The sequence below is a fragment of the Juglans regia genome, chromosome 4 (genome assembly GCF_001411555.2).
Source record: "Juglans regia cultivar Chandler chromosome 4, Walnut 2.0, whole genome shotgun sequence".
NCBI classification, from domain to species: domain Eukaryota; kingdom Viridiplantae; phylum Streptophyta; class Magnoliopsida; order Fagales; family Juglandaceae; genus Juglans; species Juglans regia.
Genome location: NC_049904.1, coordinates 32,601,346 through 32,621,055, shown reverse-complemented (window position 1 = coordinate 32,621,055; position 19,710 = coordinate 32,601,346). Strand labels below are relative to the sequence as shown.

At 35.4% G+C, this 19,710-nt stretch overlaps 3 protein-coding genes across 4 annotated transcripts; 2 read left to right on the top strand and 1 right to left on the bottom strand.

Moving 5' to 3' along the window:
• The first annotated feature begins 4,055 nt into the window (after positions 1–4,055).
• Positions 4,056–6,235, top strand: LOC109018984. Its single transcript, XM_019001187.2, has 3 exons — positions 4,056–4,347; positions 4,902–5,243; positions 5,612–6,235. The coding sequence occupies exons 1-3, from the start codon at positions 4,129–4,131 to the stop codon at positions 6,134–6,136; spliced, it is 1,086 nt and encodes a 361-aa protein (XP_018856732.1). The 5' UTR covers positions 4,056–4,128; the 3' UTR covers positions 6,137–6,235.
• Positions 6,236–10,582: 4,347 nt separating this feature from the next.
• LOC109018983 (lipid phosphate phosphatase delta-like) lies at positions 10,583–13,487 on the top strand. Its single transcript, XM_019001186.2, has 8 exons — positions 10,583–10,879; positions 10,995–11,090; positions 11,226–11,300; positions 11,398–11,528; positions 11,979–12,082; positions 12,168–12,296; positions 12,574–12,689; positions 12,916–13,487. The coding sequence occupies exons 1-8, from the start codon at positions 10,718–10,720 to the stop codon at positions 13,315–13,317; spliced, it is 1,215 nt and encodes a 404-aa protein (XP_018856731.1). The 5' UTR covers positions 10,583–10,717; the 3' UTR covers positions 13,318–13,487.
• A 329-nt stretch (positions 13,488–13,816) lies between these two features.
• On the bottom strand, positions 13,817–18,934 carry LOC109018985 (serine/threonine-protein phosphatase PP2A-4 catalytic subunit). Of its 2 annotated transcripts, XR_002000683.2 has the most exons (12): positions 18,724–18,934; positions 18,523–18,579; positions 18,143–18,226; positions 17,499–17,570; positions 16,510–16,581; positions 16,278–16,318; positions 15,559–15,625; positions 15,067–15,258; positions 14,809–14,898; positions 14,599–14,706; positions 14,345–14,464; positions 13,995–14,240 (listed from the first exon to the last, which is right to left on the bottom strand). XR_002000683.2 is itself a non-coding variant. In XM_019001188.2 (11 exons), exons 1-11 carry the CDS (start codon positions 18,814–18,816, stop codon positions 14,399–14,401), a joined length of 942 nt encoding a protein of 313 aa, XP_018856733.1. In that variant the 5' UTR covers positions 18,817–18,934; the 3' UTR covers positions 13,817–14,398. The 2 variants fall into 2 exon arrangements, 1 of the variants encoding a protein (XP_018856733.1); XM_019001188.2 differs by having other exon boundaries at positions 13,817–14,464.
• Between the last annotated feature and the right edge of the window lie 776 nt (positions 18,935–19,710).

Sequence of the window (19,710 nt, the reverse complement as noted above, 5' to 3'; positions counted from 1 at the left end):
ATATTATCCCACGCGCCTTCGGCATGCATGTAAAAATATTCACTTCTTTGTGGGACTAACAGGGGAATGAAAGATAATGCATCGGGCCTTTTAAAAGTTAGGTCAATCTTTATTTCAAAGTTTATCTTCTTCAATCGTATCTATTCATAATTAAAAATTTTAAAAGATCATTGCATGCATGAGCTCATGTAACAAACAAACAAGAGACGCTCAAAAAAAAGGAAGGTGTTACCAAATTAGTAATGGAGGTTCTATCAATATATGAGTTCAAGAGTATGCTACACTGAAATATATATATATATATATATATATATATATATAATCGGCACAAGCTATTGCTTTGGAAAATTCAATGGAATATATTGCCTATCAGCTCATGAATCAAAGAAGTTATCTAAGAAGTTCAAACACAAGAATGTTTTCTCTGTAATCAAGAAGAAGAAACACTAGTCCATCTATTCTTAACATGCCCAATTGTCTGGATTCTGTGGTATCAAAGCTCGTGCCATTGAAGTTGGAAACCTTGCCTATTCAATCCGTAACGAATTAAATAAAAATGATAATTTCTCCGACTAAAGAATTGGGATTGCAAGAGGAAGAAGCTCATCGCTTTCAACTATTTGCTGTGATAATTTTGGATTTCATCTGGAAGAAAAGAAATGACATACTCCATAATCACACTTCTTTCTCTCTAGAACTAGCAAAAATTCAGAAAAACAGAATATACCAGAAATACAAGGAAGCAGGAAAAACAAAAAAACAAAGCCAGGTAGTAGGGCTTAAATGAATGAGTCTGTTCGATAGCTCGCTTGGTATTTACTCGGTTAAACTCGAATCGAACTCGACTTGTGAAAGAAAAAACTCGTTCCTGAAAACAGATACTCGCATGATTTTTAAATGACACATATACGACAAAACTCGACTCGATTCGGCTAAGACTCGTTAATGCCCGCTCTTTTATGCTTGAATCGACTCGTTAGCTCAACTCGATTAAAACTTACTAATATATTGATAAATATATATATACACATATGTACATATACATATATATATGTATTAGCTAATAATATAAGCATACCACTTTTATAATTAAATATATCATATGTAATCTAATTACTTATGTCTATATAATGAATATACTTCATAGGTATATTTTATAATTTGTATAATACTTAATCGATAAAATTTAATAATTTAATATATTGGTATGTAGAAACCATATATGAAATATATATGCTATCATATTAAGTGTATGTATTAATAATATATTGTTATTTTAGATAAATATCAACTAATTAGATATTAATTATTTATAAATTTTTTAAAATTTTATAATTCAATAGAGGTTCTACTTGTTAGTTGTATAACTTCAATATTAGATCTTTTATTTAATTTATTAATTAATAAATTTTATTCAAAAAATAAAAAAATAAACAATTTGAGTTCGAGCTCGGCTCGACTCGAACTTGTTTATGGGACGAAGTTGAGAGTTTAGTTTATCGAGTTAAACTCGAACAAAGAATAAAAAAAATCTCAAACTCGGACTCGAGGTTGAGTATTTTGAGTCGAGCTGAGCTCGGCAAGCCAAAAACCGACTCAGCTCGGCTCGATTACAGCCCTACCAGGTAGGTAGTTGGAAGACTCCTCCAAATAACTTTTAGAGCTTCTCATTTGACGCAGCTATCAAAGATTCCTTCTTAATGGCTTCAACAGTAGGCAGGGATCATAGTTGAAAAAATTTTGGAAATCCAGGCAGAAAAGGATCTCACCTCCAATCCTTTAGTAGTCGAAGCAAAGGCAGCTCTCCTAGTCACGAAAATGGCCTCCCAAAGACAACAAGAAATACCAATCTTAGAAGTAGATTCACAGCTGGTAATAGAAGCCATAAAAAATAGAGAAACCTCTACTCAATGGCACATTGACCCCATCATTGAAGATATCATGCACATCTATGCCCCTCGTAGGCTTTGGAATTTTGCCAAAATTCATCGATATGCGCATTTTGTGACACAATAGATAGAAATCAACCTTGTTTTCGGTTGTATACCCACTAACATTTTATCTAGATGTTTGTTGTTTCTTGATAGCAAAAAAGATCCACCCCAAACTTTGTAGTGATTTATTTATTTATAATATATGCAAGATTGCTTAGAAATTGAAAGAAAAAAAAAAAAAAAAACAACTCTAATTTTAACAACTGAAGGCTGACAAAACTTAAATAAAAACATCCCATACATGCATACATGATCTTTGTTACTTTTCAGATATTTTCAGATCAGAACCTAATGCATGTAGTTTTCTATTTGACAGAAACTAGTCTATCGATCGAACTGATGAAAAAGCTAGTACAGTAGGGTCGTGCATATATAGAGTGAATTTGCATGTGCGGGTGATTGGCAAACAGCTGTTAACCTAGTTCATTTCACATTTTTGTTAGGAGTAATGTTAGTTATGAGTGTCAAAATGTATAATACTTGTGCAAATGTTTTTTATAAAAATAAGGATTCCATCAAGAAAATGTGATTTTTTCGTACTTTTTTTAAAAAAATCTTTGCAAGACTTGTATATGTAGTAGAATTTGTACATATCTGTACTAATATAACGCAGAAAAAATTTGTTTTTTTAGCGAAAGAAAACGTACGCGCGGTTCAACCTTTTTAAAAATAAAATAGCAAAAACATTATAAGGAGGAAAGGGAGCCGATCGAGGCGACTTTCTCACGTACAAAAGAATTGTACGTGAGTATTTCATCGTGCTTGCATGCATGCTTTTTTACCGGGAAAATTGTATTAATAGAAGAGGAGAGAGAGGCCATAGGTTTCTCCACAGAAATTTAAAAAATGTCACAAAAATGTAATAATAAAGAAGATAAAAGCAAAAAAACATTGAAAATAAACCTGATGATCCATTCCCAGCTTGTGTGTTAGGTATACAAAAACAACAGCAATTAACCGATTGATGCAATATATGGTACTCCAAAAACATTATGAAATGCATTCAAGAGGTTCGTTTCCTCGGTTTCATGATCAAGATTATATGCAAGTACTCTATCTTAGGTTCCAAGGATATAGAAAGATAGCTTGATGGACCAAACAATATGGATAGGATTTTAGGCATACGTACTACTACTGCATATATCCACCAAGTGTTGTACAGAATAGATAAGTGTGTGAAGTTGAAAATGAGATTAGGGTCATGAGGTCATATCGACAATTAGATCATTAATCTTTAAAATATGTGTAGCATGCAGGTATTAACTCAAAATGGTACGTAGATCAATCTTCAACTATAAAAAAGTAAAATCTAATAGAATCTCAAAAAGATATTGTTGTTATGCGTCTACCAAGATGGGTTGCTACTTGCTAACACATTTTACAGTGAAAAAAATTTAATTGTAAACGATTTTACTTTTTCTCCATTTTATAGTAAGTTGTAATATTATAGTTTTTTTCAATTAAGATGCAGTTTTAATAGTGAGTTGAGATGAGATAAATTGAGATGAAATTTAAATAAATTATTATTAAAATATTATTTTTAAATATTATTATTATTTGAGATTTGAAAAAATTAAATTATTTATTATATTTTATGTAAAAATTTAAAATAATTATAATAATAAAATGAGATAAAATATTTTTTATATACAAATTGGACCACTATTATTAGAAAAGAAAAGTAAAAAGGCTTAGATTAATGGAATATCTTAGGTACCGTACTCCCTTACTGCCATTCGATTATAAACAAAGTAAGCTGTATTTTTTCGTAAAAGATTCACCGTGAGTGTATGAGTTAGATTAGATAGTAGAGTATTTTGAAAATATTTTATTGTTATTTATTATTTTATTATTACTATTTATAAATATTTAATATCACTTTGCTATGCGATCACAATGTTATTGATGCAGATAAAGTGGGGGAAAAAACAAAAACGTAGCAAATACACGCGCCCCAGCGCATGTGCGGAAAGTTCATTCCGACAGTCGACGACTCGATAGGGACTCCTTGAGCAGTCTTCGGTGCATTCATTTTCTTTCGTCCGCTCGAGGATGCTTCAATACTGTCTCCCTTTCATCCTCTCTTCTATATCCCTCTGATCTCTCTCTTCCTCCAAAAGCAAAAGCAGCTGAGATGGGTCGACTTGCACCGTTATCAGAGGAGCCCATCAACTTAGAAGACGACGGCACGAACAACTCAAAGAAAGGACGAGGTCTGACATGGAGGAGCTGGATCAAGACCCACCTCTCCCTCGTCTTCAACAAGAAATCTGATCTCAGGGTCCTCCTCAGCGTTCTGGGTTGTCCTCTCTTCCCCATCCCACTCCATCCCAAACAGTCCATTATCAACGAGGTAGAGTATCGACTCGACATCTTTCGGTCTTTTTTTTTTTTTTTTCCCAAATGTCGACCTTTCATTTGAGTTAATCACTAAGGCATGAGATATGTTGGTGTTAGTGATCGTTTGCTAGCTGCTTCGGTTGGGATTCTTTCACATTCCTAGCTGCGAATGCATTTTTTTTTCAAAGTTTTTCCTTTTCTTTTTTTTCCAACTCTTCCAAGGTATAACTAGCATCTGCAATCCGGCCAGCAAACGTAGGGTTTTAATTAATTTATGTTTATGCTTCGATATTTTCCTTTCCCAATGGTATGCCATCAATAACTTAATTAGTACTCCCACCCACTGTGTTGGGACTTGGGGTCTTAAAGGAATATTAGAGCCCACACACTCTATGAACTGTGGGTCTAATTCACTTCATTATTTGCATTCAGTATGATATGCAGTATCCAAGTTGCACACCTTGATAAAAGGAAAAGCAAAAAAGGAAATCAACCATTCCTCAATGAAACAATGCATGACTAAAATAAAACGATATAATGATTTTTGTCCTTGTATTGTATTGACAGGTGTGTTCCTCAGCCCAATATATCATACAACACTTCACGGCGGCGACGGGCTGCCGGAAATTAGAGGGGAGGGTGAAGAACATTTTCGCTACCGGGAAGTTAACCATGGCCGTGGTGGATGAGCTGGGTTATGGCGGCTCGGCTTCGGGAGCCCCCGGAGTTTCACAAAAAGGATGCTTTGTAATATGGCAGATGGTCCCCAATAAGTGGCTGATTGAGCTAGTTGTGGGTGGTCACAAGGTTGTAGCCGGAAGTGATGGCAATGTGGCATGGCGTCACACTCCCTGGGTCGGCGCTCATGCAGCCAGAGGTGGTGTTCGCCCTCTCCGGCGAGCTCTTCAGGTAAGTCATCTGGTATTGCTAAATTATACGCAACATATTTTTTTGACATCGAAGAAGTACTATTCATTATTAACGACCTTGTGACCAAATTGGGTGTTTTTTTTTTTTTTTTTTCGTGTTTTACATTTGCGCGTCCTTCCTCAGTTCCTCGTACGCTTTTAACGGTCTTCAAGTTCAATTATCGTAATTTTCGCAAATTGTTGATAGATAATGCTAATTAATTTTCATTTGCATTGTTCTCTTTGACAATTAAGGAATTCGAGGTGGTCTTGACCAATGCAGTGTTATTTCATGTTCTATTAATCCCTGCAGCTTACGACACTAACGTAATCATGTGCTGATAGGAAACCTCGTTAAAACATTTGTAGGGACTAGATCCTCTGGCTATAGCGGCTGTATTTTCCTCAGCCCAGTACTTGGGAGAAAAGCGAATCTCAGGCATCGATTGTTTTGCGTTGAAATTGTCAGCAGATCAAACGGACCTGGCCGAACGTGGGGACAACACGGCGGATATGATAAAGCACGTTATATACGGACACTTTAGCCAAAGGAGCGGGCTCCTGGTATACTTGGAGGACTCTTACTTGATGAGGATCCAATCCCCTGGGATCCACCCCATCTACTGGGAGACCACCATGTCCACCAGAATCGAGGACTATCGGACGGTGGAGGGCGTGATGATCGCCCACGCTGGCCAATCGAGCGTGACCATTACACGGTTCGGAGACAACTTGAAGGCGGCCGGCCCCGCAGCCACACGGATGGAGGAGACGTGGGCCATCGACGATCTTGCGTTCAACGTCCCCGGCCTCTCTGTTGATTGCTTTATTCCTCCTGCCGAAGTAGTGCCGATGGAAGAGGATCTTGTTTGGAGGTCACCGTTTGGTCAATGATCATGATTTTGATCGTGCGGTGCTAATTGATTCTCAGCAAAGATTGTATAATGTTGACTCGATCCGGCGGTCCTTTTTTTTTTTTTTTTGTTAATATATAATGCGTGGGTCCAATTTATTTTTAAGGAATTGAATGTTTGCCGGATAATGCGATGACTTATCCAATACATGGCAATGAATCTAAAGACTAAAAGCATAACCTTGTGCGAGCTAAAATAGCCTTACGTAGAGTCAGCTGAACAGGAGAATGCCAACTTCAAGTACAGTAGAAAAAAAAAAGGGGCAAAAACAGGATATAGAATCTATAGTGAATGCTGCTTGATTTGCAATGCTGAGAGAGAGGAGAGCAAATTGGTTATCCACATTAGAAATGATATTTATAGTCGTGAGTGTATAAGTATTATACAGTCACTTTTAAAAAAGTGAATAAATATGAAATTTACATGAAAAAAATTAATTTTTAATAGTGAACCTTACTCTTTTTTAAAACGACTGCATGTCGTTTGCACATTTCACAACTGTATGTAGCATTGCTCATCCTACATATATTATATTGCCAGTATGGGAAGTGGGAACTTCTCTAATTACTAACCCTTTCGATTTTTCACATGACTGATCCACCTTGATCTTCTACATTTTTTTTTTATATCAAACAAATTCCATTAATGAGAAATAATTACAAATGAATATCAGTCCAAATGGCTTAAGCAATAAAATCTAAATAGGAATCCGACCAAATATTAATATCATCAACATTCCGAGCATTTCTTGCAAGTCTATGAGCTGCAGTGTTGCCCAGTCGCCCCACATGTTGGATTTGGCAATTAGGGAACCTCTTCATAAGTTCCTGAGTATCCATTGTGAGATTTTCCAGCATTGCTGTTGATGCTTTCGTTCTTAATTGTATAGCTTGAACAATAAGATCAAGAGTCACTAATTTCTTCAATAAGTCCTTGCAATCCCATATTGATCTTCTACATCTTAGATAGAAAGATCATGGTGCATTATTCTAGAAGATGGAGAAGATTTCCTTGTTTCCAAGGATAGATAACAATGATACAACCACAAATTTAAGGCAGTTATTATTGTTTTTTGTGCATTAATTATACTGTAATATATGGGTTCTTTATAATATATTAGGAGGAAGGGAATTTCGATCTCATTTGCCTAATATGTTTACTGAACCTTATGAGAAAAGCTAGTAAGGAACCAGGTATACATGCATTCACCTTGGAGGGGAGGATTATTAATTGCTATTAGCTAGGAAATTAGACTTCAAATCAAACGTGTTAATGTACGGTGCAGGAGGGCTGCTGATCATATGGTTGGAGAATGAGACCACCGCTTTCATTTTTGTGTTGCTAGATAGATCGATAACTTGTTGATAACCAAATCACAAGACTATGTTAAAAAAAACACAAGGATCAAAGCTAGATATAAAGAGTAAATTGGGGTACCGTCCATTTTCTTTAAAAATAGAAAGTAAAAACGAGTAATCGCAAACAAGTGCAAAGATGCATTCAACACCTGTTAATTTCCTAAAATGATGGTCTATTGTTGTCAATGACTTGTCAACTTGACAACGATATTTGCCTCAAGTTTTAGTATATTGGCCATTCATATTAGGAATATCAATTTAGTGTTTTTCACAAAATGATTTAACATCAGCAAACAAAGACTTCCACCCATCATTTATCAGCTTTTTTGAATGAGTACTTTTGTGGTTGAAACTACGCTCATGACATTTATAATCCGGATATTTGGATTGAATCTGGTTATCCGCCCAGATTATTTATAGATTAATCCAGGCGAATAATCGCCTAGTTTTAAGAATCTAGATTTGGATCCGGTTATGGTAGTATATCCAGATCCGGTTGCACACCCCTAAATTGCAAGGGGAAAGAAATTGAAAGTTCAACAATCAACATCATCAAGGCACGCTTTTTTTTTTTGGGTTGAAAGGAGTTCAAAAGTAGATCATATCTTATACTTTTTTATTGTATGTTATTTTATTGAGCGGGCCTTAACGAGTAGGTCTTAACAAGCAAGCATTAATGAATCTTAACCAAATCGAGTCGAATTTAGTTGGATATATGTCATTTACTAATCGAGCGGGTACTTGTTTTCAAGGGCGAGTTTTTTTTTACTAATCGAGTTCTATTTGAGTTTAATCTAGCGAGTATCTAGCAGGCTATCGATCAAACTGGTTCATTTACAGTTCTCTCTCTCTCTCTCTCTCCCCGCCATTGAGAAGATGTCAAAGTCGTAATGGGAGCTCTTCCCAAGGAGATATCTTCAAGGTGGGGGTTCCCTAATTCTGTTAGAATTATTCCTCATGACTTAGCATGCAAGACCGAATCTTCAGCACATGAAGATCTTTCGCAACAGAAACTTGATATACAACAGTATTCAAATTCAAATGTTACGTGCAGATAACATCAAGTCAAATGTAAATATATTTAAATTATAAATGATAACATCTGTAACTTCTATATATAGTGAAATGCATTACTCCGTTTTGGCATTGAGAACAAAAACAATTCCATACACTTTGTGTTATCTTTCATGGTATTAGTTACACTTTAAGCTCGTGCTTTTCCAATCAATCCTCATGGCATCTTCCTCTTTCCCTTCACTTTTTCCAATGTTGCTAAGCTTGGTACGGTACTACCAAGCTGAATGGTTCCAACTATCTTAGTTGGATCTCTTACTATTCCGGTCCTTCACACTTATTAAAATGAATATGTATCGATATTACAAAATCTCAATAATTAATATTCCTCATAGAAATATACAGTCCGGTTTGGATATAAGAAGTATTTCATCTCATCTTATTTCATTATTACAACTTTTTCAAATTTACACATAAAATATAATAAACAATTCAACATTTTTAAATTTCAAAATAATAATAATATTAAAAAATAATATTCTAATAATATTTTATTTAACTTTTAACTTTTATCTCAATTTATCTTATCTCAACTCATTATCCAAACGGCATGTAATTACATGGTAGAATAGTGAATACCAATTTCAGGTGATCAAACACCTTTAAAAATGGACGTGTGGTGCTGCTGAAGATGTAACTGAACTAGAGTGTAAGGACTGGGGCAAGAAAAAAAAAATACTCTTTATGGCTTAATTTATTGGCCCATCACTGCTCAGCCTGTTAGTGGATGCAACATTGCAATTGCCTATAAATTGTGCGATAGAGTTGGCTGAGTTGGGTCTCGAAAAGGCAAATGTTGTAGTCCAGAATGGAGCATCGGTGCCGGTGGTGTTCCAAAACTAAGGGCTTAGGTCATGGCAACGGCCGTTTTTGAAGTTTTCATCGGCCTGCAAATCTCAGAAAGGCCACGGAACAAAATATCAACGAAAAAAAAACAGAGTTATTTAAATTTTGGAACCCACTTAAGGTTTTAGCTAGAATTTCGCACATTATATTTTTTTTAATCAACATTATTGTTAGGTATGAAATGAGTCAAGCCCTGCCCATTTGGAAGGAATTACCAAAAGGACAAGGAGGATAAAGAAAAGACAAAGGTTGAAGGAGGTGAAAAGTAGTAAAGTTAAGTCAAACATGTGAAAGAGAAAGTGAAATGAACATAAAGCTGACAAAAGATCAATCACTTGCCTAGAAAATAGGATTTTTCTACATACAAACAAACACACACGATCTTCTTCCTCTAGGCAATAGAGGCCTCTTCATTCTTAAGTTGAGGTAACGAGAGATTGTAAAACTTGTTAAGTATAGTGAATTTATCTCCAAATACTTATAAATGTAGATTTTTATGGTGAACTATACAAATCTATGGCCTTTTCTTAGTTATCATTTATTTCTTACCTACTCTCGTGGATGCATACATGATCACCGTATCAACACCCACGTCACCATTGTGCGCCGTTCATTCACGTACCCAAAAAACCATCAACAATTATACTTATTTGCCATAATCGGTAAACTTAAAACTTCTACTTTAATAAACGAGTTAACTTTGACTACAGATCGGCCTTCAACTTTCTACAACGTCCACAAACTTATTTTGAATAAGATTGGTCAACTAAGTACAACGTCCACCAAGTCTTCAAGAGTTCAGAGACCATCAATACACAAGGCTTATGACCTTGAGGTTTTTTTTTTTTTTTTTCCCTTTAATTATATACACACAATTAAAGCAAGATGCATGTATTGACAGTGTTTTTATGGTTTTATTATTCATCATTTATTTTTGACGTGTATATATATATATATTTGTTATGTAGAATGTTCTTCAAGGTTTTGCTGGCTTTTTGCCTTTGGTGCGCCAGTCAAAAGCCAGCGAAACCAATTTGCTAAAAAATAAAGAATAAAAAACTACCAAAAATAATGGCCTTAAAGAATTGGAATATATATGATTAGTGATTTACAGCGCATAAAGATAAATAAAATAAAGACCAACGTCCAAGACTCGGAAGTCCTACCGCTAGTTTTCCGTTTTTTATTTATTTTTCTTTCTTTGTTTTCTGCGTCTCTCATTGTTTCTCTTCTACAATCCCTTTTGGAAAAGAGGGTAATCAGAGAGATACAGAGAGAGATACATGGAAAGCATAGCAGCATGGCAAGGAGCGACTCTGTGTGGAATCGTGGCATGGATTGTGATGGCTTCACACCTCAATGTAACCCGCAAGCTTAGATCTTTCTTCCAACCATGGGTGGCTCGCCATGTTATCAACGGGACCCCTCTTCTCCTTCAGATCCAGGTTCCAGTTAATTTCTGCTACTAAATATGGAACCCATATGATCATTCTTGGTAAATTATGTGTACACATATGGTTTCTTTTACAACTTAATTCATTTTTTGGGTCGGTTTTGCAGAAATACGAGCATAGGTTTCTGGATGCTCTGTTCTCTGGGTTGTCCTGTGTCGTGTCTGTGCCCTTTTACACAGCCTTTCTTCCTCTGCTCTTCTGGGTATGTTCTGCCTCTCTATAATGTGGTTACTCTTGGAATCTGAGTTGGGTTTTTGTTGTGTGATGGATTTTGGTGCAGTCGTGTTTACCAACATTTGAATAATTCAAATTCAGTGACTTTTGGGTAATATTGTAGAGCGGGCATGGCAGATTGGCGAGGCAAATGACCCTTTTGATGGCCTTTTGTGATTATTTAGGGAATTGTGTGAAGGTACCTACTTTTTCGGTCGCCTGGTTATTATAAGCTTTTTGTTAGTTTCTATGTGATTTAGTGCTTATTTGTGAATATACCTGTGTGTGGTGTTTAGGATGTGGTATCAGCTCCAAGACCCAGTTCACCACCTGTTAGGAGAATAACTGCCACGAAAGACGAGGAAGATAACGCAATGGAATATGGATTGCCCTCTTCTCACACTCTTAACACGGTTTGCTTATCTGGGTACCAGATTTCTGTCCCTCATCTGGTCTTTTTTCCCCCTGTTATATGTAGGTGGTGGTCATCTAGGCAAATTTAGCAGGGCGTTCAGTAGGTTCTTTTTTAAGGGAATTGGGGCATAAGTGTGCATAATATATTAACGGTCTTGCTCGCTCATGGGGGCATCTAATGTATCTAATGCATGTTCAGAGGCTTACAAATCATGCCTCATGATCAATGGTGCAAGCTTCTTTAACCAGGCCCATGTTCAGTTCGTACTTTTCTAGGCTAATCAACATACTAGCTGTATTCACATCAACCAATAAGAGCATTGCTTGAAAGATTCATGCATTTGTTTAGGAAAGCTGGCTTTATGATTTATATTTTGTTCAAATGGAGGGCTTTTCCTCACCTTTGAATATTAGAATAACTCTCTTCCGGTCTAACTGTAGTCCTCTTGCACTGGGTTTCCAGATACCTTTTGCACTATCTCTTGTCTTATCCTCAGTATGAAGATGCCTCCATCAAATGTTTTGGGCTTGCCCTAGTTTGCTTGGTTGTGGGCCTTATTGGTTTGGGTAAGTTCGTATCTATTTAGTAAGTTGTTGTTGGAAGCTTTTTTAGTTTCTTGTTGCGCAAACTGAAATTTGGTTTACTTGCTAGGAAGAATTTACCTCGGCATGCACAGTTTGGTCGATGTCATTGCTGGTCTCACCATTGGACTGATGATCCTTGCATTCTGGCTTACAGTTCATGAATATGTTGACTTTTTTATAGTCTCAGGACCAAATGGTATGGATATTTCTGTTCTTACATTATTGGTTACACATTTTGCATAGATGTAGACTTTAGAAGAACTTGATTAAGGTAAGAAGTAGCTAGCAGCCTCAGAAGAGGCTTCAAACATTGCAGTTTTGTAAGAGTAGATATTTTGATGAACTGAAGGTAGAATCTAGTCCTGTTTTAGCTTCATGGATATTTTGGATTTAAAAAGAGATAGGACATGCATTTTCAAATTCAGCAACTTGGCTTTGTATTTTCATTTAGCGTATGCACTCTACTGTTGCAGTTACTTCATTTTCGGCCGCCCTAGGCCTCTTGTTGCTGTTTGCTTATCCAACCCCTGAGCTTCCAACACCAAGCTTTGAGTACCACGCAGCCTTTAATGGTGTAGCATTTGGAATTGTAAGCAAATCTTCACCCATTTAAGATAGAATTAATGCCAAGTTTGGCTTTCAACTTCCTTCTGCGATCACCGTAATGAATGTTTCGGCATGTGGATGCAAAAGGAATCGAAGAATCTCCGTTTTCAATATATTGTTTACATTATCGGGATAGGACTGGACTAAATTTTGTGTTCTTAATTTTATGGTTTCTTCAACATTGAAAACTAAATAGCAATTTTGTTCAGGTAGCCGGGATCCAGCAAACATACCATCAGTTTCACCATGAAGGAGTTCCACGTATATTTACCTCACAACTCACAATCCCTACGTTTGTGGGAAGAATGCTGCTTGGGATACCAACGATACTAATTGTGAAGTTCTGTAGCAAGGCTCTCGCAAAACGGATTCTTCCTGTCGTATCCAACACATTGGGCATCCCAATTAAATCAACCAGCTATATCCCAAATCTAAATGGAAATGGGAAAAAATCAGACGAGATTAAACAATCTGGTTATATCCAAAAGCTGTTCTTTTTCAACGGAACGGCATTTGATGTTGATACAGGTATAAGGTTCCTCCAATATGCAGGTCTTGCATGGTCGGTGGTGGATCTTGTCCCGTCCCTCTTCTCTCATGTGAGCTTATGATGCTTGGTTTTCTCTGTAAAAATATGATTAGTACGTCACTTGTAAGAATATGCCATACGCTCATTTTGTATATCATATACCTTTACTAAGAGAACAATCCATTTTTCCCATCTAAGTATAGTTTATCCTGTAATATGATTTTGCTAATTACTCGTGTTTTTGGTATTAAACCATGAACGTTTGCAGTGGATGAAAATATAAACTCTCCTCATAAGCGATTATATTTTTAGGTAGTGGTGAAAAATCGACCACCCATTATAACTCCATTAGTTTATATCTCTTCTAACATTATCAAAAATGCCAATGTTTTATAATGCGGGAAATTTTTTGTCAATAAATTATATTTTTAGGTAGTGGTGAAAAATCGACCACCCATTATAACTCCATTAGTTTATATCTCTTCTAACATTATAAAAAATGCCAATGTTTTATAATGCGGGAAATTTTTTGTCAATAAATCTTTGTTCTCAAACACAAGTACCAATAAACAAGGTAAAAAAAGGACAATGGCAATGTCTTATAACTTGTATAAAAGAAAAAAAAAATGCCAATGTCTTATCATGGCTTTGTCTTCAGATGGGAACCATACATCCCATTCTTACTATAGCCAATTGGATCCGTCTCACCATCCCATTCTTATTACCACTATTTCCATCTTTCTTGTTGAAGATTTAATTGGGGGAAAAAACAGAGGAAGCAAACCATCCACCAAGCACAATCCCATTCATCCACATCGTGGCCAAAAGAGATGGGATGGGAGCACACAAACGTGGGAAAAAAAAAGGCAATCTCCACATTTCTACTGGAAATAATACATCCCGACTGTCTCAGCTACACCATCTCTACCACTGCCAGCATTGTTTGAAACGTGTGACAAATCAGTGAGCATTTTTTACCAGCCTATTACATATCTTCCTCGGCTCCTGCAACCACCAGAAGTGCATGGCGAGGAAAATTCATACATTTTAGATCTCCCATACAAACCTACCTGACAACCATGAGCAGGAAAGCAGAGTAACGAGAATACATGTTCTGCTAGAAGAAATAACTGGTGATTATTCGGAAACGAAGGCAGCTGTTTTTATAGGAAATAATCCGGTGTTCGGCGGGTAACATCTGGTTCTCCTCTTCTAGGAGCTGGCTCAAACTGCAACATGAGACACATCTTCAAGTAAACGGCATGTACACAAGATGCGCACAGGCACCAACTATCTACATCAACACTTATATGTTGTATACATCACGTGTGTGAATTAAAAATGTGTGAGAGAGATAAGAGACCTGGATGAACGTGTGGCTCTTGCAATCATCAACTTCCAAGATTGAAGCCATGTTCCCACAGCGATAACAATAATTGGGTGCACTAAATATAGTCACCACCTTTTGTTCCTGTCCCAACACAAATAATTTTAAAATTGAAATATTTCACCCCATAATTCTAAACAAGCAAGCTAAAAGTAAAATTTCATATTCTGTGAGGAGGACAAGTACATGGGCCCAGTTAAATCCATCCATAACCAATTGATGAGCCCTAGCAATCAACTTTAAGTTGTTTGTGTTGTTGAATTGATCAGATATATCCTGCAAAAAAAAAAAAAGTGAACTCAGAGATAATAGAGGAGACCACGCAATGAACAATTAAAACTCCAAAAGTGTGCATTTCTAATAGGGTACACCCCTCAACCGTATCGTGGCAATCGGTTAGAAGATGTTGAAGACACCTGGCACGCAATCACATGTTGAAGTTACCTGGCCAAAAGTATATCCAGCACCACGAGGTGAAATACCCCATCCACACCGGTCATCCGGGTCAGACCATAACAAATCACACATGGGTCCTTCATGAGGAACCTCTTGAACACGATCAAAGTTCCTGATGCTATCTAGGGTTTCAATTGAAGGAGACAGTCCACCATGCAGACAAAATATTTCTGACTCAACCTAAAAGAGAGAGAATAGGATGTAAACATTGATGATTAGCAACAAAAAATTAAAATCCCACTACCATCACTTCCCCTTCAGTAATTTGGCAAGCCACACTGGAGATATTTTTTTTAACCAGTGAGCACAACAATTATTATAGTAATAACAAAGCCAGGAGTCAGCCAAAGAATTGGGAAAACCCTATCTTCTCTCCCGAGCTCATTGAGAGGTATCTCTCTCCACATTTACTCTTTCCCATCACATTTGTATTACTTGCAAGCATTGATAGTGAGCACCAATTGGAAAAAGTATACTGACCAAAGCCGTCAACGGGAAATAATCAAAAAGGTCTGTGAAGATCTTCCACACGTTAGCATTGCCATACCTGTGAATTATCATCAAGAAGAAAAATAGAAAGAAAAAAGAAAAATCATACATATATATATATGTATACGCATATATTTCTGCGTAAGTTGACATTAGTGTGTCAACCACCAATGTGAACTAATTGACTCCTAAAGTATATACCAATATCATATAACCTTGTTTTCTACCTTTAATACCCACCAGGTGCATCCCTGACTTAACAATCAGAAAAAAAATAATCACCTAGCCTTTTCTTTTTCTTTTTTGACCAAGATTTCAGTCATTCATAAAAATGTCCACGCTTTCTACTCAGTTGTCATGAAAAATTATATTTTCTTGTCATCATGCCTCGATAAGTTGGAAACCCACATGTCCATCAATTTGAAAATCTTCAAAAGCCGAGTTCTCCAGCAGGAATGCTTAGAATAGTATTCTTACTTAACTTTACTTTTACATATAAAGAAAAAAAGTATTCTTACCAACATAGGTTTTTTTTTTTATAAGCGCCAACATCAGTTGGTAGATGAAATGCATTATCTATTCATCAGGTTCAAAAACTATATTAGGACTATCTAAAATATAGCATTAAAGGGAAAATGAAAAATATTGTCATGTAAAAGATAAAATAAATTACTATCCTCCTAAACCAAGGTAATGTATAGATAACTCACTTCCGCAGGCATTCATCATAAAATCCATAAACCTGAGTAATCTGCCAAAGGGAAAAACAAAAAAGATACAGAAATTATTAGCTCAAAGTATTACAGATACATTACTTTTTCTGAAACCAACATGTAATCTTTGTAATGAAACCATCATCATCACTTGTGCTGCAATCAACATAAAAGCCTCGTTATCATTATAAACAAAAAAAATCATAAAAATTAGATTGCAAATTTATACCTGACGACTTTCATGGTTCCCTCTAAGAATAGTAATCCGCTGAGGGTGACGCACTTTCAGGGCCACCAAGAGCTGCATGAATTAACTAATTAGCATAACCAATAATGCCAAATGTAGGCCCAAATAAAAATATTCATGCATACTAAACAAGCTGGTAAATTTACAGTCTACTCCCCAATCTGTCCTCCCCCCCCCCCCAAAAAAAAATAAAGCCAACAAACCAAACCAGAAATGAAAAAATGAAAAATAAAGCCAACAAACCAAAATAGAAAAATGAAAAATAAAACTAAAGACCAATTATATAATTATGAGTATAATTCCTGAGTTAATTGCAACATTACAATTTACATCCCAAGTTGAAGTGTTTCCAAAGTTGCGGAGGCTCAAGAATGATAAACAAAAGCAGCTACCTTAAATCAAACTTCCAAGTTCAGAAAAAAATAGTATGATCAATACCTCTACAAAACCTATCACTTGAATAGGCTATCAAATACTGCTTAGTCCTTACGGAAATGTTATGCAGTAGTTAACATATGTAGTATGCATATTGGGAGCAGTAAAGTAGTAAATATAGATGAACCCTAGTATATACATGATAAAACTTCAAATGACATTCTTGTTCTCAAACAAGGTTAAATCTGGTCAGAAGGGTTATAACTCGGAGTAATTCCTCCTAGACACAGAATGTGATCCAGAGCATATATAGCATTCCGTACCCATGCAACAACCACCCCCCCCCCCCTCTCCGCCGGGGAGGAAAAAAAAAGAGCACAACAAAAATCAACAACTAGAATGTACCCATCTCATTAAGAAAAAAACAAGCATATCATGGCCGACTGGTGCTTTGTACCTGTCATGTTGTAGACAAACATAGAAACTGTCTAAAATCTAGAACAAACATAATGATACTGATACTTGAAGCCATTTCAAATGGTTTTTTTTCATCTAGAAAAGGGAAAATGCAGTTTCTTGATACAACTTTCACATACCGTCACGGTTTCGACAGAATAATACCCTCGATCTACATAATCCCCCATGAAGAGGTAATTGGTGTCTGGACACTGTCAATGAATAAAAAAAAGCCAAATAATTTAGATATAAATTTAATAAGATAATTTTGTAGATCTAAACTTAATAAGAAGAAAAATACATTAAGAAATGAGGAACCAATGATATGTTTTCTTTCATAAAGAATTTCATTAGTATGAGATGATGGAAACAAAACTAAGTTAAAGCTGCATTGACCTGGCACTAATTATGAAAGCAGTTTCTAATTGAATTAAGTTAAATAGACCAATTCACATTTAACAAAAAGAACATGATTGAAGAACCCTTTTCACGAAAGCAAATGAGACATGCAGTAGTTATCAATCATCAAAGTTTGCTTCAAGGAAAAAGAGGTCAATAGAATGAGCAGAATAATCACAGTGAATTGAATTTTAAACCAACAATGCAGTGAAATAAAAGAACAGGTCCCTGACTAGAGGCAATTTACTCCACAATACCTTTGGGGCACTTCAACCTTCAAAAGCATTTCGTTGACAGGTCTCAATTAGTTAATTTAGACATTCCCCAGCTGAAACACAGGAGTTGAATTTGAATACAAAAAGTATGTCATGGTTAGGACTGATACCTTCCCTCCAATTCGAAATAGTTCGGCAAGATCATGAAACTGCCCATGAATATCACCACAAATTGTTACGGGGCTTTTCACAGGCTGTGAGACAGGAACGATATAAAAATAAATTATTATTTTCCTTTTTAAGACGATAAATTTGAAAATCCAAAAATATACTCAATAAAAAATAAAATATGATCAATAGCAGCAAATAATCATATTTCACTTGGATTTTGAAAACAAACTGATACTGTCCATGAGATAATTTCTTTGGAAAGAGAGTTTAATTCTCAAAATCAGTCTAAAAGCCACTGCAAGCTGGGTTATTATTTCTCTCTCTTTCTAGCGGCATAAATATATCCATTGAAGATAAGGTGAAGGGTAAGCAGTTGCACCTGGACATTACTTTCTTCCATTAATATCTCCCTAGCCTTCTCGCATAACACTCTGACCTACAACAAAACCAGATAATATCAGATCACTAACATTTAACTACAATTTGAAAACTTCTTATTCATAATTTCTTTTCTCCTCAGCATCTAAACAGATCCTAAACTCACTTAATTTTTTATAAATGCCTATACAAATAATGGAACCTGTTGCTCCGAGAGTGGCTTGCACTCCATGAGCTGTGCGATCTGCTCATCGAGGTCGTTGCTCGATTCCGACGGTAAGGAATCCAAGCCCATCTTGCTCCTGTACCGTATCCAAATTAGCGATAACCCCAACCCTAGAATTGAGGTTTTCTCGTGTCCTCGCTCGGGCAACCGAGTCGAAATGGGACAGCGCGTGGAGGAGGGACTTGAACGCGTGGCAATTGCATTTATACCATACAGCTTTTGCCTCTCTTTTTTTTTAACCAAAATATAATCGAAAATAATTTATAGTTAATCATCTTTTTATCTACACAATATTTAATATATTTATAAATAATAATAAAATAGTTTAAGTTAAAATATTTTAAAAAATAAAAAAATAAAAATTTAAAATAAAAATATTATAAAATCACAAAATTATATTGAATATCATTTTTATTTTAAATTTTAAGAAAGTAAAATTATTTTTTGTATTTTGTTTAAGAGTTTGTAAAAGTTATAATAATTAGATAATTAATAGATAAAAATTTGAAATTAACAAATATTTTATATTTAAATGAAAATTAAAAATAAAATTTTTAAAACTACTCGATAAAAATTATATTATCAAATGGATCTTAAAAAATAAATTAATTGAGTGAGGCCTCGACAATTATCCTAGAACAATAGATATTATAAAGGGGAAAAAAAAATGGAAAAATCATACCAATATTTGGTCTAGTCCCATGGTTGGCCAATGTAATAGCAATTGTTGGCACAATGTAATAAATGAAGTGCTTTAAATCGTCTATTGCGAGAGGTTTTCCTAATAATAACGTGAGTATTGATAGTAACTGTGTCAAAGACATTAGTTAAAAGATATTTATTATGTATTACTCGCTATTTATTTTCATATCTTATATTTATAATTTTTTATAAGGTGTGAGAATATTTTTCATAAGATATGAGAATATTTTTATAAAATACAGGGTGTATAATGATAAATAG